Here is a 17,640-nt window from a genome sequence, read left to right as displayed (position 1 = left end):
ATATCTAAAATAATTTGTTAATCCTTATTCGACCAACTTTATTGCAAACAATCTTCGTTATAACTATTTTCACAGCGCACACACAGCGAGTCGTTGCGCATGCATAAGCTTCAAAAATCATATTCGCGGTTTGCGGGGTTCAAGCCACATATTGTCTTGATGTGGCACGAATTTAAAAACTACTTTGTTTTCTGGCTGTAGACCACTGCGCCTCGTTCGTACATTTATGTGTTAGCTCGCTAAAATCGATTTAAATTTTTAAATTCCGTAGACTAAGATTCGGTAATACCCTATTTTACAATGCTTAACGCTGCCACTGGAAGCAAAACATAAAACATATTAGCCAAGGATGAGTCAAGTTCTCTGCAAGATGCGAAATCATATGTAACGCATACTTTATTTGCCATTAACGAGAATAAACAATCTGAAACAAGAAATTATAGCTAGTTGTTTTCTTCAAATATCAAATACTTAAAGGAAAATTTATTTTTGCGCAGGAAACCCGCTTTGATAAGTCACGGAATTTTAATAATGTTTCCAAGAAGCCATCTATGTATGTGATGCATCACTTTTGCTCCGTACAGGTTAGTGGCTGATTGTATTGCTCATTCATATTTGTGATTTTTTTTATTCTACACATATGTATGATGGTAAACACATATGTCAAAAAAAAATGTTAAGCTGGCATAAGTGCCCATTTAATACTCAAGTTAAAAACGCAAAGTTAAAATGATATTGAGGTCGTTTTGATTGAATTTATAAATATACAATGTTATCATAACTTATTATTACATTTATACACACATATATTACATATGACTTTCTGTTTTAATAGAATGTAAAGGGCACATAGTGCTTACGTTAGTCTGCTAACCGCCACTTCTAAAAAAACTTAACGTTTTAACCCTATGTACACTCTGCTGCGACATAATTCTGCTTGTTAGTGAACTGTTTAATTTAAAACCTTACTCAACATTTCTTGCAAAATCCCACATATACGTACAAATTTTGAGGTTCTACGATCGGTAATACCGATTTACATCACTACTCTTAACTAACCAAATATTTTCCCTATTGCATAATAATAGGTCGCAATTACCCACGAAATAAGACTACAGTAGAATTTAATTAGTAGATGGCATCAAGTGTAGCGTCAACAACAATGTTGGGAAGAGTAGGTGAATCCTGGTCCTTGAATGGCTCTTCAATAAAGCATAAAATTGGCTGATGATCTCCCACAGAATTAAGTCTCATATTACTCCTGATGTCTCGCGAACCGTCGCCTGTATATTCGTCTTCGATCAGTAATCCTGAAAGTAAAACAACCTTATATAATAAAGAATCAATCAATTAAATTTATTCACTTTACAAGCATTTCAGACACTTTATTTTATATTTTTATTTTTTATACATTTATAACAATTTACCACATCTTAAGTGGTATTTTATAGCTTGTATATAAATATGGAAGACTCTTATTTCTTGGCATTTGGGCGCATTAGTATAAAGAGTACAAATTGAAGACATCGTCAAACATAGATCGGGCTTTGACAGCATTAAGCAATCCTAATTAATCAAATTAATCAGCGTTTGTCATCAAGAATTTGATAAACATCCTTGAATTGCGCGCGCGAGGCTGCTCTGATAATGATAGTGCTAAATATATTATAATACGAAGCTAATCCACAAAAATACCAACCATTGATTTCTACATATAATTGCGGTTAAAAAACGTATGCGTGGCATACTCGACGTGCCAAAACAGCTGCGAATCACTAGGGGTACTTGACGTATAGGTGTGTTAAAGGGTGTTATTATTAAATGGTAGTATTGGATAGTAGATTTGCTACAACATGTAACAACGTTTAAATTATTTGGATCTATTTGATGATATGTTGTATTGTTTATTTTGACGCAGCTAAATTTTCAACTAGAATACGTACGAAGAGGTGAGCTATCTTTTTTAGTATAAGACTCAGTCTTAAGCTTAGTACCAATCCCTTTCTTACTAATCGCACCAATGAAACCAAAAAAATTATCGTAATCACCTTAACACAGGGTAATCCTAAATTGTTCGATATTAACCGTATTCATTATATCTATCACCATAAATTCACACCTGTAGCTACCAGATTAATTGCAGAGTTTCATCTAACAGTACACCCTCCGTTATATTTATATATATAAGGAGATCTGAACTTACTAATGAAGTTCAGATCTGCTTCCAAATTAAGCATGCATCAGCAAGGGTAACACATAGCGACATATAATTTTTGTAGGTAAAGTGCTCTTTGCCACAGAGCCCTTTACGATAAAATAGGTTAGCAAAAACCCCTTTAAGCCACTGATCTTTTTCATAAACATAACGAAATGACTTAGGGAACTTTACAATAAGAACGTTGGCTTTCCCTAATGTCGGCTTGAGTAAGTTTTTTTTTCAGTAAATAATTTGGACTTCAATTCTAAAATGCAGTACAGCACGTCACATTTGTAAGTAAACAGTGGTAGTTCCATTTCCCAAGCTTGGTATTACACTGTAGTTATTCTTTTCATTGCACACCCTTGCAACGATGAGTGACATTTTGGACAGGCTACTTTGGTATTTCGTTGTAAGGATCAAACAAGGGCATAAAGAGTACACTGCCCCGTATCTTTGCTGTTGTTACAAATCCTGTCATAAGAAAATTGTTAATCTTCACAGTAAAATACGTTTAACGTAATCTCTATAGACGATAACTAAACAAACGTTGCACAATGCAGAGCGAGGTGATCTCTTACCCTCAATATGTGCGTGGTAGAACAAAACGACGATTTTTTCTGTCGGGGGACAAGGCCACCAAACCACATTGTTTACTAGCTTGTAAAGTTCATTTCAAAAAAGTAGTTTTATGCTTTTATTAGCGTCCTTTAAATTCCGCGCGTTTCGATTGGATAGAATTACGCAGCTTACACAGATCGGCCTAAAAGCTCAGAGAATCTCGGTTTGCGCACGCCTCGAGGTTTTGTGACTTGTGACTTGTGAATTGACAAAAGGAACATGTCATAGCCGATTATTTTTGTCTATGCCCGAACTTTGCCTCAATTACAGGTTGCTTGCCCGTACACTTCGTCAAGCTCTCTATTCCCATGGATATAACTGTTTTTTGTAAATTACCTGTTATCAGAACCGGATTACCGTCGGAATGCATGTTTGCGCTATTTATATGATTTTATGCATGTTCAAATTTCCCTGACGTATCCGAAGATTAAACGTCTCTCGCTCTTTCCTGATTTGCTAGTGTATCATATTCTGCTCAATTTTGGCTATAAGCCTTTCCCCAATGTTCAATCATAATTTGATGTAAACAATATTGATTCTTCGTGTCATCGTAATATTGACTCTGTGCTTTTTCGTGTTATGATTTGAACCTCTATGTTGGGTTTGTGTATTTGAATTGAAAAAGGAAATAACTAGAAGGTTAATAAGTCATTTTTGACATTCATGACCCATTAAGTTAATTGGTAGAATTAATTCTACAAATATCACGATAAGCTTACAAGAATAACCGTTTAAAATAGTCTTATTAGTTAAAAAAGAACATAGTTAAAAGGAAAAATTAATTAAACTATGTTATACTGTCCTATTTATACGTGTGGATTATACTTACTGAAAAACCTTTTACTACAAGAAGGATCAGTTTATTACGACACTGTGGTTGTCACTTAAATAAGCGTCATGCATAGGGGCTTTATGATTCTCGTTTAAAAAAATGCTGCCATGCAGTCAACTAAATTTGAAATGTTTGGCAAACTGCTAATCACACAGGTAGAGTCAACTGGCGAATACAACGAAATTTAGCTCAACACGACTAGATGTTTTCATAGCTCTTGTATTCTCCGGTCACTGCATGGTAACAATAGATCAGTCATCGAAACGCAATAAGGGTCATCAAAACATGTGATATAATTGTATAATATGAACAATTTAACTGCGACCCTCCAGAGATTCTTAGTTAGGAATAAGTTCCACGGTATTAACAAAAATATTATACATTCAGCCTGAGGAGACTAATCCGTATACTTCTTAGTTGTCGTCAGGCGACCAAGATAAAGTGTCGAACACCGCTCTAAAGTAAATAGAACTTCTGCACATGAAATGGAACAACTCGCGTTAAGTAAAAAAGCGTCACAGACATACCGGCGACGTTGTTTTTATCGAGATCAAGAAATTCTTGAACGCATGTAGGAAGCAGTTTGTCCTTCGCTAGAAGAATATCCACAGCACTTTGTATCCAAGCCTAAAATAATAAAGTCATGAAGTTAAACAAAATATAACCGTAATTTCTATCGGCTAGACGCTCCCTCAGCTAGGTAAGCATAAAACACAACTTTTTCATACACTTAACTAGTCTTCAAAACGATCCTCGCTAGTACTTTGTTAATTTTAGGCTGGCGTGGGCTTCGCCGCGAGGTGACAAAGCCGTTGTTGGTTTACTTACGTTGGTTCGTTAATATTACCGATTCGTAGTATTTCGTTAATAATAATATATGTGAGTGATGTTATATTTTGACCAGTTGGGCTCATTCTGCACATTGCATACAATGGATTTAGTAATAGCTGTTAAGTTTATCACAAATTCTTACTCCAAAGACTATTCAGTCGGAGTTCGTCTAAATTAATTCTTGGGCCAGGTTTTTTTTGGCGAAGAACACGGTATACTTGCTGGAGTAACATATAGTTTTAAAAAGAATAGCTGATCTACAGTTTTATCAAGTACGTCGAAGATTTCGTAACGCGATGCACGAAGAAGCCTGGCGATTCGCAATCAAGTGCGAAAGTGGAATGCCCGATTCAACACGCAAGACACTTTGCGACTGTGTAGGAAACGTCTTGCTAATCGGATAGGCAATGAACCAGATTGGTCAAAAATTGAGTAAAGATTGGAACACCGTACAATGAAGCACATTCAAGCTCGTTCTCCAAGGTGTGAAAACGACCATTTGGCAAAGCGATGTTCGTTCAAACAACATTCTTGTACCGCACCTAACATCAGAAACGGTTGTCCCATGCAGATAAATAACAATGAAAAAAGACGATTAGCTAAGAAAAAAATAACACGAAAAGATAGACAGTATCTAGGTTAATGCTATACATGACATTACTCGATATTACGAGTCCAGGATACACAAAAACGTTCCAATCAGTGGTCAGCTGCATTATATATAGTTTACATAAGCTTGGGTCTAACTAAGTGTTTAACGATAATGAGAATGAAGAACTTGGCATCCCACAGCTGACCATATGCCAACTAGTTAAACAACTAAAAATGGTTTTATCGGAAACCTCAGTGATTTTTTGCATGTTGATTCGACTTATACGGCCAAAAAAAGTGACTGCTATGTCGTTAGGCGTCCGATAATCCAATACGGATAGCTCTAGCTTACAAAAATGACAGATGTGGGCTGTGTCGATTAAGTTACCGCCAATATGGAGTCTTAAAAAACTGACGAACACGACAAGTAACTTCTACGTCAGTTACAAAAGCTATCTACTTACATTGCACCAGGAAATAATCATAGCAATTATTCAAAGCTACACTACGTCGAAATTTGAAATTGAAACAAAGCTGAACTGTATCGAGGAGACTGGGTTCTACTCCGGGCTCAATACTATACTTTTGCCCCAACTCCAACGCTTCGAAAATTGACTATGCGCAAATTTCAGGTTGAATTTGAACAACGTTTTTAAAGACCATCGTTGTGTCTTATCCACCGCTGGCAGAACCCGAAGCTATTTCTCATTAGAATGAAATAGGTGAATGAAGGACAGCTTGCCACAATTTTAAAGTGTAGAACTACATTCTTGTAAATCAAATTAGTTCTCGTAAGCTGTCAAGGCCCACTAACGTGAAAAGCACTTATTAGCTTAAACGTTAATTTTCTTTCGGAACCAAGGTCGCATTTTATTTTCTAATAACTAATAAGCACTCTCATCTTCCAAATATTTGAACGATCTGATTGTGATATTAGAGGTACCTCAAATGTATCACCATCCTTGGCTTAAAGGTCTATGAAAAACAAGTGTTTACTCCTCAACATATGGGAGAAATATTCTGTTGTTCTGTCATTGACGTCAAGAAAGCTGTGACGTTCCGCCAAAAATCCGAGCGACCATCAATATACCGGAACTAAAAGACGTAAGTTTTTCTCTTGGTATGGGGAATCGCCGTTGCGACTGACGGAATGTAGGGATTAATGTTTAATTTCCCACTCAAAATCTCATAACATGTAAAAAATCTTCAACATGTGAGTCGAGCGCTTACCCTCTAAAGGAAGTTGCTCACAGATAGAAAAATAGGTATTGACGCTATCACATACAGTCAGAAAGTTACATCACCCCGTGAACGGATAAAACTTCATGACTCATTGTCTAACCATAGGCAATTGCTTTTTGTATTCCAGAGCAACTAAACGTATTCAACTACATACAAAAATTTGTCTGAAATACAGAGAAGCTGCCGATTTTTGGTCGGTGGACGCTCTGTCATAGTGGATCAAAGCAATCGCTTTACAAAAACAAGGAGAAGATACTGCGCCCACCGCTATCGATGTTGACATTAGAGCTTGCTTTCAAACTATCATCAAGCATCCAAGAATTCCCCAAGTTCGAATCTACCGTTATTAGATATAATACGGTATGTTAAAAACGGATGGCCGGGTTAAATCGAGAATGAATCGGGGAGAAAACAATACCACTGCTTGAACTGACAGGAGATTTAGGCTGGGTTTTTCCTATCTCACAAAAGCATTGATCTCCTTTCTATTTTTCGTAACAGGGTATTAAAACACTGCATGCAGGTCATTTACGAACAATGAGATGTAAAAGTGTTAGTTAGGACTTCCGTTAATTGGCCGCAAAACGACATAAACAGCTGCAGTAGACATCCAGTCACAAATACACCCAGCGTTTCCCAAATGTAAACTTCGAGTAATGGTTGACGCTGACTTTGCCATGCAGAATGGAATAGCAACCTTGCTATCAAAAATGCTGTCGGCGAGCGACGTAATATCATCGAATTGACTTCGAGCGACTTCTTGTAACTATCCGACCTATGAAGGAAATAGTTGCATGTTGTGATTGTCCCACAACGCTCGTGAGAAACAATGGTATTCAGTTCACACACATTAAATTCAATTCAGTCCTACCTGGAGTGCTCAAGGGCCAAATGGAAAGAATTGTGGACATATTCAAGTGAGGGTTGCTCAAATCAAATGAAAACATTCACACTACAAACACTTCTCAACTGCGTGGAATAAATATGCTTTCTCGAAATGTGCTCGGACGACGTTTATCGAACTATTTCTCAACGTGAAGCTACGTATTGAGTTGTTGTTGTTTCTAAGGAACTCTGCAGTATGTGATTCATTAGACCAGTACATAATAAAACAGTAGATCGTGTAGCATGGAGAAGCTATTCGCCGCAACAGCAACCGCAGAAATCGACATGGCCTCCCAGCTTTCTACTTCGGCCTATCCACAGTATTCTTTATGAACGTAAGCTGGTAAACGCATATGCAAACAACGCACAGTTCAACTGAGAATGAGGTCAACAATCCAGTAGCGGATTAGCAAATCTGGCATCCGATTTTGATAAAAGAAAGAACCTAATAACAGTGAGTGGATAAGAGAACCTGCGTTCAGTAAACACTATGAAAAAATTCCGACGCCAACATAAGTTCCGGTACACCGGTGATCGGCCAAGGTGCAAAGAGAAAAAAAGAGCCTGTTCTGCGAACATAAACATGCCACCATTTTAGGAATCCATAGAAGATTCTAAAAAGACACCGAACTCAGATAATCCTAATAGGACTGAAAAACAACCCTAGTGATGTGGAAACCCGCAAGTCCAAATGTATTATAATTAGGATAATAATTAGAACAATTTATGCAACTATTTATACTTTTAAATTGAAAACGATAGTTTCAACGATAGCCAAGCTCGAAAGATAATAGTTAGGCTAACATTTTTATACATATCACATTTTTAGTACGCTCTCCTACAGAGGTCTCTTGCAAAAAAGATTTTTTTTTTTTCTTTACTGAAACCACAGAACTTCGAAGCATCATTTATTTTTGAAGGCCATGATTTATGTAACCAATTAAAAAAAATAAATGACTATGCATGTGCACTTTAAGAGAGGATTTTGCAATTCTCTTTAGCATGTACTCTGTTACTCTAGATTAAAAAATGTGCTAGGGCCCTTACTCAATATACGAAACATCTGTGACAGAACAATAACTGTGAGGAACGTCTACGGTTCCTACTGCGCAAAACAAATCTCCATATCTTATTTAAAAATTGTCTATTTGTTTTGCGAAACGGCATTATTCGGTGAGGAACAATGGCAGCAAATTGGTTAACGAAAATAAAGGCTGCTGGTGCTGTGTTAGAAAGAGATGGCCGGCAGTCTTTTATATAGGAACAAAAGAATTATACCTAGAATCGTAGTGAATGGCCACCCAAAGCGCCATAACTTGATAAACTATTTATGAGTTTTACCAGAGACTCTTGGAAGCTTAGTTGCTCCGATGTTATGATAAATGTCGCTGGAAGTGGTTTAAAAGCATTTCACGTAAAATACGTCAGCCAATCAGAAGCTTTTTCTAACGATAAAATGTACTTGCAATCACCGTTCTTGCACAGTATAGATTAAAACTTATTGTCTGCAGTGCAGAATAAGTGTGGTGATAATAAAAGTCGATCCTGAGGAAACACTCCCGAAACTTTCGACAGTGATTGAAATCTGAGGACAAAGACGCATGTCCAGTGCTAAAAGCCGTTCTATGTTGGTGCCCACAAAGATTCATAGTTCGTAGTTGTTTTTAATATACAGAAAAAAGTAGTTTCATGTGGGTCAATAACCCAAAGCTTCGGCCGTTGCAAAAACTTACCTGCAGCGCAACTCTCCTTTCTTGTGTGACCTTATCATTTAGATGGCGAATTTTTTTAGGTGGAAAATCTGCAAATTCAAGCGAAGGATGAAGTCGACGGATGTTTTTGTACAGGGCGTGAAAGTCCCTGTAGCGACGCTCCAACTACGTAACAGCAAGATAAGTCATGGCACATATGTTAGATATTGGAAAATATGGAGGACAAAACATTTGGTAAACCAAATTCGGAAAAGCAGCGTTTTGAGAGCCCTACATAATCACACCAACCTCCTATTTGATAACATAGACAACAGCATAATAGACCTTCTTTTATAGCATGCTAGCAACTTTAATTAATTAATTAGTATGGATATTTATTACAACTATGTTACATTGCTTCGTAAATTAGACTCCTTTGTCAACGTTGTCGTATGATTTGTTGCAAACGTATGAGTATTCCTGTCATTATATTGCTAGAGAAAGTTGATCACTTAAAAAGTGCATATATTATTTCTAAAAATGTACCAGATATGTTCAAGATAATTGTTGGATGTCAGTAAAGTTGAATTTGTGAGCATGTTGAAGACCATCTTACGTCGAACACATTATGTAGATTCTATGAAAGAGCTTGTTGACACAAGCTAAATTCAATACATTCGTGTAGGCTAACGTATTGAAAAAAGCGATTGTCAAAACCACGAAAAGGATCATTAAGTCATACAAGGGCTAGTCAGGAACTTCCAGTAGTTATGTTGGTACACAAAAATATACTCAACTGGCACAATTCATTTTTTCCGCTCAAAAATAGCATCCTCCGATCCCGTAAACTTGTTTCCCAACGTATTGCAGTCAAAGTATTTCGATACCTAAGAAACCTTTTAATTACTTTAGCAACTTTTCTTTAATCCATTCTCTTCTTGAGGCTAATATGTACGTCGATGACGTTTATTTTTGGGCTCTGAATGGTGGCAGCTATGACGCAAACAATAATTAGCAGCAAAGAATTCCTGAACCAAAACCACTTTTTTTGTCGCAAGCGGGTTTAAACATCATAACTACAAAATGTAAAAAAAGGTTCTGTAGTAGGTGATTTAAATAATCATGGAAGGTCCTGACTAAACAAGATTTCCCAGTTTCGAGTTCTACTCATACTCGAACTATAGGAAAAGAAAATCCGTGCAAGTTCAATTCACATTAAAAGAATTGACTTTTTATTCGTAAACCTTTAACAAGTTTCTTCCACCCCGAACCGTTTGTAAACTCACGAATTTCATAATTAACTCATCATTAATCATTAACATTCAAGTTCTATGATGGCAACATACACTATGTGTGGACGTCGCAAAAGTGGGCAAGCAACGTCAAAGGAGTGGACTATGAAAGGCAAACAAGATACGACCGGGCCAACATGTACTTAGGGCTTACTGAGGTAGATGGAACTTAAGTGACAAAAACTTCACGAAAGGTTGTTTTCATTTTCCTTCGTGCAATATATTGAATCACAAAGTAAACTAGGTAAAGGGAAACACTCTGTAACTAATCTGAGTTAGCCAAACAGAATCGTTTTCAAAAAATGGCATTACTTGAACAGGAAAAGCGCAGCTCCAGCAGCATAATACACCATCCTACAGGTCATTCCTGCTGAATGGCTAAGTCAATTAGATTACGTTCCAAGTACTTGACCATCTAGGAATTTACAGTAAAACCAGGGATCGTTAGCCACATATTAGCGATGCAACAAATTCATAAGTGCTTTCCGTGAATATACTAAATAGAGTAATTGATTTATATCTCTAATTTAGACGTGCGAAATAATTATTCAGCATTCAAGTTAAATCAATTCAAATACGCTTCTAAAATTGTAGCCCGAACATTGTTTGATCGGTGTATACGCTATATACCTTCCATTTGGCATTTTAAAAAGGCAAAAGATATTTAGTAAAATGCATATTCTACCATACACCAAGAAAAAAATAAAGGTACGAATATATTATTATTATTTTCGTCTCGTTGTAATCTAACTCCATTGTGCTGTACCATCGAAACCGAGGGCGTTTAAGTTGTCCCGATAGTGGCTGTCAATCAACGAAGTTCAGCTGTTTTTTTTACTAAATTCTCAAGAACTGATAACCAAGTCATTAAATATCGCTTACTTTTTGCTCAGATAATGTTATTAAGACTTCTCCCCTGTTCTCATGGTTACACGACCCACTGTTACACATAATCTGAAAACCACGCATTAGTTTGTTGTTCCAGATATTTTGATTTTGGTTTACTAACGCTATTGCCAGTGTTAACATAGTACCGCTGACGGTATCTGCTATACAACTACTAAAAGGTCTTATACCTTTTTCGAATGCCATCATAAAGCGTTCCACCGTCTCCTCATTTCATCTTGCATGGTAATTTTAGAACAACAGTCAAATTCAAGTTTTCATTTAAATTATGCCGGATCCTTCATTCCTGAAGATTCAAGTGGTTAACCTAAAGCACTAAATAATATCTGACATAATGAAGCACTTTCTACCTTAAGTCGGGGTGTTGGTATTGAAAGTCCGAAGTTGCTGTTTCCCTGATTGATATTATCCACGATGAGAAGAGTGTAAACAACGAACTTGCTGTGACCTTGCTCTGTGGTCCGGGCAGAGGGAATCAGGATCTTCATTTCTACTGACTGGAAAAAAGAGATTAGAAGGTTTGTTTGATCTAAAAGAGGGTTCAATATTTTGTAGTTATGTACATTCTGGCTAAGCTATCCTACTGGTTTTGTCCTATCTACTATGCTACCAATAAAACAAATAAAAAAAACATCCAACTGCACCAACATATAAAATTAATTTATTCTATTAATTGTTAAACATACATCACTAAGTATTTCTTGCCGGAAAACGCTAGCGTACTAGAGTAAGATACTTGTGCATGACTATACTTGCTGGAAGCGCTTTCATATAACCGCTTTTAACACTACTATTCGTGCCGAGCATCGCTCCTAAGCAGACCTAACAAGTATAGTATTTAAAGTAAACGATTGTGGTAACCAGATCAATGCACTATAATTGTATCTTGAAGCCATGAAATGTTTGTTTTTTCACTAGGTACAACTGGCTTTGGACGGCATTCCAACGCCAAATGTGACTGATTTATGATGGGCCACTCCACAGTAGTCTTAGAAGATATAGGGAGTTTTGGTTCCCGTGGTCAGTTGTCTGATTTTGGAATTACGTTTCCAAGTTAGGCCTTGAAAACTATACCTAAAACAAAATGCAGAGATTTTTGTTGTAATTATAGCTCTAAATTATTTGCTATAAAGCATATTTGTTATGGTTTGTCTTCTTAGGTTCAGAGGATGTCGTAGTTTGATGTCAGTCAATCTTATATAGGATCGGCATGCATCGGTTTGCAACTAATAATATATGTTAACCACAATATATGCTAATGCTATTAAAGTTGTTTTTGGATGAGGTTTCGATTGGTAGAAAAATTAGCAAAATAAAGGAATCAAACGTGTCGTAGGTTATCAAGAATATGTACGGCTCTGGAACACTGAGTTATTTTATTTAGACCCACATTTGGAAAACTGACGAGTCTTTGACAAAAAAATTCTTAAGCTTACATGAGTATGGCAATAACAACCTGAGCGCATAGGACGTTCCGAGTTTCCTCTCTACATGGTTCGCCTTGTGAATCTTTAGAGATATCGTCCTAAACCTGGCACCGTTTACATCATTAGAATACAAAAACTTAAAACTTCTTCAATGAAGAGCAAAACGTCTACGTAGCATTCTCTCTAGTGGATTTATTATATAGCTACTATTCTTTTATATTATTATAATTGACGTTATAGTACTGTATAAACGTACTTATGCACTTGACGTGTTTCCAACGTTCTCTAAAAACTGCAAAAAAAATACTACATTTCTGAAATGCTGAATGCTCTCTCAAGTAGATATTACGTAATCTGATATAGGAAATCAATAAACTGTATTTTGCTTTTGAAAAATGTCCGACATGAAAAATTATATGTATGTAACGATAATGGTACATATTTATTGAATGATCGAGAAATATTGAGGGCTTTGAAGTCACATATCTCGAGTCATCGTTCATGGTCTCTGCAGTGTGCCATTAATGGCGTTATTTACTTTCAAGCGCTAGTGGCTTTACCCAAATGTCTCGGAAAACAAAGTAAAGCAAAAAACCAAGCCAAAAAATTCAGGAACGAAGGAAGGCTTGCAACTACCGATTCATTTTGCCTTGACGGAGCAAGCTTGAAAACAGGCAACTTTTACACACTTAGGCTTAATCTTAACAACATTTCGAAGGTCTTATATAACACATACCAAAAAAGGCATCAGAAAGGAATTGTAACAGTAATCAATATTGGGTATCCTCAAAAGCTATTGGTGGATTCTGCAATAATGTCATTCAATTTGAGAACAGCATTAATTGCCACTTATGGTATTCGGATCATCCGGTTAAAGTTAATTCGAGATTTAACAATGACAGATAGAGTTGTAGCTGGGTTCTTAAAATTAACACTTGGTCTTCACACTCCAACCCAAAACACCTTAGCGTACCTGTTAGTTGACAGTTCATGGTTTCTTGAAGATATCCGCAAAGTGTCCTTTCTACGCGGAACAGTGACATATCGCATAATATAGATAGGCAGATAATGAAGAACACGGAAATATATCCTTCGTCTTACTACATCCGCAATTATTGATGGTAGATCGAAACATTCAGTCAGAAAAGTTGCTTTATAGCTGGACTTGCAAATCATATATTTCATCATTTGGTTTGCAAGGAACAAGGACAGCTTAAGCCAAGTGGGAGCTGCATTTATATATATATAAAATTAGGTACTGTAGGTTAATTTCAGCCAAAATAAGATTAATGAATCAGCTTACTAGCTTATACACCAAGCCTAGAAGTGAAATAAAATTCACACGATGTTAGCAACTATCAGTGTATATATAATTTTCCTTTTATTATGTATATCGACATGAGTAAATATATAAGTAAAGAGGGCATGTGAATCATGGGATGGCAAGAAAACGATATTATAATTAATCAAATTACTAAACATTTGTCGGTTTTTTCAGTATATTCTGTAGAGCAATAATAAAATCATGTTCTGACTCAACGACTATTCAAGAAATGACTAAAGTAATAAATACTTACGAATATACTCTTTGAAAACCTCGTACTACTAACGCTTATAGTTAGCTAAGTGTTAGTAATTAGTAAATATTATTACTGCCAATATATACGTGGTACAATGGTAATGAAATTAAGCTTCAAAACTGATTGAAAAATAAACTTTTATCGATATAGTGAATTCCTCGAAAAACCGTACTTATACCAACGAGGTAAACAAAACTCACCGGTTTGGGCCCTTTTTTTTGGTAACGCTATGATTCCGTAGCCTTTTCTATTTAGCTTTACTTCTTCAAAGCAGCTCTCCGATATATCAATATACTCTAATAATTACACTGGAGGCACATACTGATAAAAATATGTACACATATTAAATACATGGGAAATATGCGCAATGCACTAAATAGGACTAAAATAACGTCTAAAATTGCATCTATAAATATAGGTATATGAGCTGTATGTAATGTATAGGAGAGGCCGAAACGCAGCTGAAAGTACGTGAAAGCGATTCATTAAATTAATAGGCGTACGCCTCTACACAATCTAACGAAGCTTCGCCAGTGAGACAGAGCGTCTATTCGACAGTGAACGAGAAAGATCATTAAATGGTCATTAATGTTTGCATCGTCTGGTCCTGCTTGTTGGCACAATTTCGAAAATCTCTTCGTATAATAATAAATATTTTTGTTTAGATATCATGTTTCATATAAAAACCAATTCTCAGCATCTATTTCAAAAGCTTTTATCACTGTGCTATAAGTTTAAATACATATGAATTTTTAATTCAAATTTTGAAATACACTCGTTGTTTTTGTGTTGAAAATTAACTTTTTCATGCAATGCTCAAGCAATTCCATGCGTCTAACTTTAAACATTTATTGAATTTCTGGTTTTGAATTTATTTCAGGTTACATTAAACTAATCATATTATCATAAATTATTTGAGAATATAATAAAAACTAAAAAGAAGTTAGTACCTTGTAGGACAGCAGTGTTTAAGATGTTTTAAAATTGATTTAAACCCTAATTCCTTCTATAATATATATTCTTGCTATATAATTATGTGTGATCTGATCGAGAAAGTTGAATAACAAGGGAAGTCCTGCTGGAGTACATTATAAAATTTTTTTTAGCCCACTGTACTTCACATGAAAACAGTAGGTTTTAGAAGATCTAATATTCGCTTCAACTGTCTGTCTTGTGCAACTTTTATGGACTTTGAAATTTAAAAAATCTGCTATATAAAGATCTTACACAATTCTTTTTCAACTATGGGGGTCCAAGGTGCTAACCATTGAACTTTACAGATATAAATATTATGCTTAGCGAATAGAATTCAATCCTTTGATACAAGATATGCCGAATTTCGAATACGGTGCCGACCAGTGACAAAATTATGAGTGTTCTTGAGAAGTTCCTTAGTAGTAAAAATATGGATAACTGTAAGTATCGAAATTCGTCAGCGCTGGATTCACCGAACAACTGTTGCCATTAGTTCCGTGAAAGCTACGAATTTCAGCTGAGTCTGAGTATACGGAATAGATTTTTGTTTCTTGAGCATACGTCGTTTTCAATATAATGTTTTGTGGCCGAAAGTCTGAAGTCTAACTAGGCCGAAACTACACAAAAATTGACACAGTCTCTCAGTTCTTAATTCCAACTTATCGTGAAACTGCATTTCGCAAGCGTAATTATGAGCACAAATGTTATTTGAGTCATTATTCTAATAAGATTGTTAATAAAAACAATTCTTGGAGAAATGTCCTTCATCTTGAAGGTGCTCTATCTTAAATCTAAGTAAAGTCAACAATGCTACTGCATCTAGTACCATTAAATTTCAGCCTTGAAATGACATTAACGTCAAATCGATGTGGCTTATAATATCTTAGATACGTGGCTTTAAAGCCATCTAGCAAAAAAAAGATACTGTTTCTAAAACCCAATATAAAAGAGCTATAAGGGTATCCTGGGCTATTCATTTATTTTGCACACATGCTTGAATATACAGTACCCTAGAGCAAGTACCCATCGCCATCTAATGGTGACTGTAATTTCTAGGTTTTTTGGATACACAAAGAGGGATCACTGCGTGATTGTGGGTGAACACGTTCTTCTGTTGTTCCTTAACAGGTCATCTATTGGCAACAATGGGCTACGCCCAGAATGTCAAGGGTTTTACCACATCTGCGTATGGGAACATACACAAATAGGCTCCGTGAGGAGTTAACCATTGTGACAGACATCTTCAGAACTAAATTATTTCACACAATGCATAGCTTTTTAACCTTTCAACATGCATTTTTTATCTAATTTTTTCGTTCATATCAGACGCATGTTTGAGGTAAGGGTCGTTAATTTTGAGTATGTGTTATGATATCATCACGCAGATAATTTAGGGAGCTGACTGCTTTTTGAAGATTGCCAAGATACCCGATTATATTAAAAAGTATGTTTTGTTATTTCTGTTGTGTACACAATCTTAAAAGTCTCGGTGAGATGGTTTGGTGCGACCAAAAATCTCTGTAATAAAGAAAACTCATGTTTGGAGAAACTCATCCTCTTATTTTTAAGAAAATCAAAAGGGCATATAAAGGATTTAAATTAAAATATAAAGTACGACTAGCTATTACTTGTTAGCCTCTTTGCGGTAATGTAGAGTAAAAACTCAATTTATTAGGTAGGACATGGCTGTTTTTGTTTATTGACTGTTTTCCATGAGTATCTGATAAAGTTAAAGATAAGCCTACATTTAAAAAAAAAGAGGATATTCCGCAAACTATAGCGGGAGGAAAATGTGAAGTATTTGGGCAAAATGAAAGCAGAGATATAGAAGACTATGTATGAAGTTGCTTTTCGTTCATTAAATACTTGTTCAAAGAAACATACCGGCAGATTCTTTTTGTTACAGCGTTAAGAATGCTTTTTTTTTATTTACTTTTGGGGTTACCATTAACAGTTAGTTATGTGCACCATCAAGAAGGAGTGCAACATGTCAACAATGCGCTATTCGTTCTATTTATTTATTTCTCTGTTCATAAAGCAGTCAATGGTCATAAATTCGATTCGTTAGCATAGTTTTGAAGCACGCCTTGCACAGCTTAGATTAGTTTCATTAGTCATTTCATGATTGTATAGTGTTTCAGTCCTTATACTGTTTCGATGTTGTTCTGTAAACTCGATCTTTTACAAATTTGCATTAGAAGAAATTGAGCGGAACCAAATTATAGGAGAATATGCAGCGATGTTGCGACTTGTTTCGCTGGTTTGTGGTCTTTGTAGATTCACTTTTTCTGCAAATGAACCAGTCCTTTCAAAGTTCTTGATGAATTGCTTCAGGGTTTGCTTCTTCAATGAAAGTGTCTCTATAAGGTCTTATTTTTTGCACCTTTCGGTTTTGACGTCCATCGCTCGACAATTCTCGCTTGCATTATACTTCTGGGTTACTTACACAACTTACTGTAGGATGTGAGGGACAATCCCTTTACGTCGTATTCGCAGACTTTTGAGCAGCATTTAATACAGCACAAATGACAGAAAACCTTTTTAAACTTTGGCGAGCAAGTGTTCTGCTT

The 17,640-nt window shown here is 35.9% G+C and overlaps 1 protein-coding gene across 3 annotated transcripts; it reads right to left on the bottom strand.

Moving 5' to 3' along the window:
• Positions 1-359: 359 nt before the first annotated feature.
• On the bottom strand, positions 360-14,684 carry LOC111261255 (sorting nexin-24). Of its 3 annotated transcripts, XM_086968626.1 has the most exons (6): positions 14,296-14,681; positions 13,489-13,615; positions 11,439-11,585; positions 8,933-9,076; positions 4,178-4,277; positions 360-1,310 (listed from the first exon to the last, which is right to left on the bottom strand). In XM_086968626.1, the coding sequence occupies exons 3-6, from the start codon at positions 11,574-11,576 to the stop codon at positions 1,129-1,131; spliced, it is 564 nt and encodes a 187-aa protein (XP_086824752.1). In that variant the 5' UTR covers positions 11,577-11,585; positions 13,489-13,615; positions 14,296-14,681; the 3' UTR covers positions 360-1,128. The 3 variants fall into 3 exon arrangements, with proteins under 3 accessions (XP_086824752.1, XP_022690335.1, XP_022690334.1); XM_022834600.2 differs by lacking the exon at positions 13,489-13,615 and having other exon boundaries at positions 360-1,326; positions 14,296-14,684; XM_022834599.2 differs by lacking the exon at positions 13,489-13,615 and having other exon boundaries at positions 14,296-14,680.
• Positions 14,685-17,640: the final 2,956 nt, after the last annotated feature.

This window comes from Varroa jacobsoni, unplaced genomic scaffold (assembly GCF_002532875.2).
Source record: "Varroa jacobsoni isolate VJ856 unplaced genomic scaffold, vjacob_1.0 scaffold_537, whole genome shotgun sequence".
In the NCBI taxonomy this organism is placed as follows: Eukaryota; Metazoa; Arthropoda; class Arachnida; order Mesostigmata; family Varroidae; genus Varroa; species Varroa jacobsoni.
This window is presented reverse-complemented; position numbering and strand designations above follow the sequence as displayed.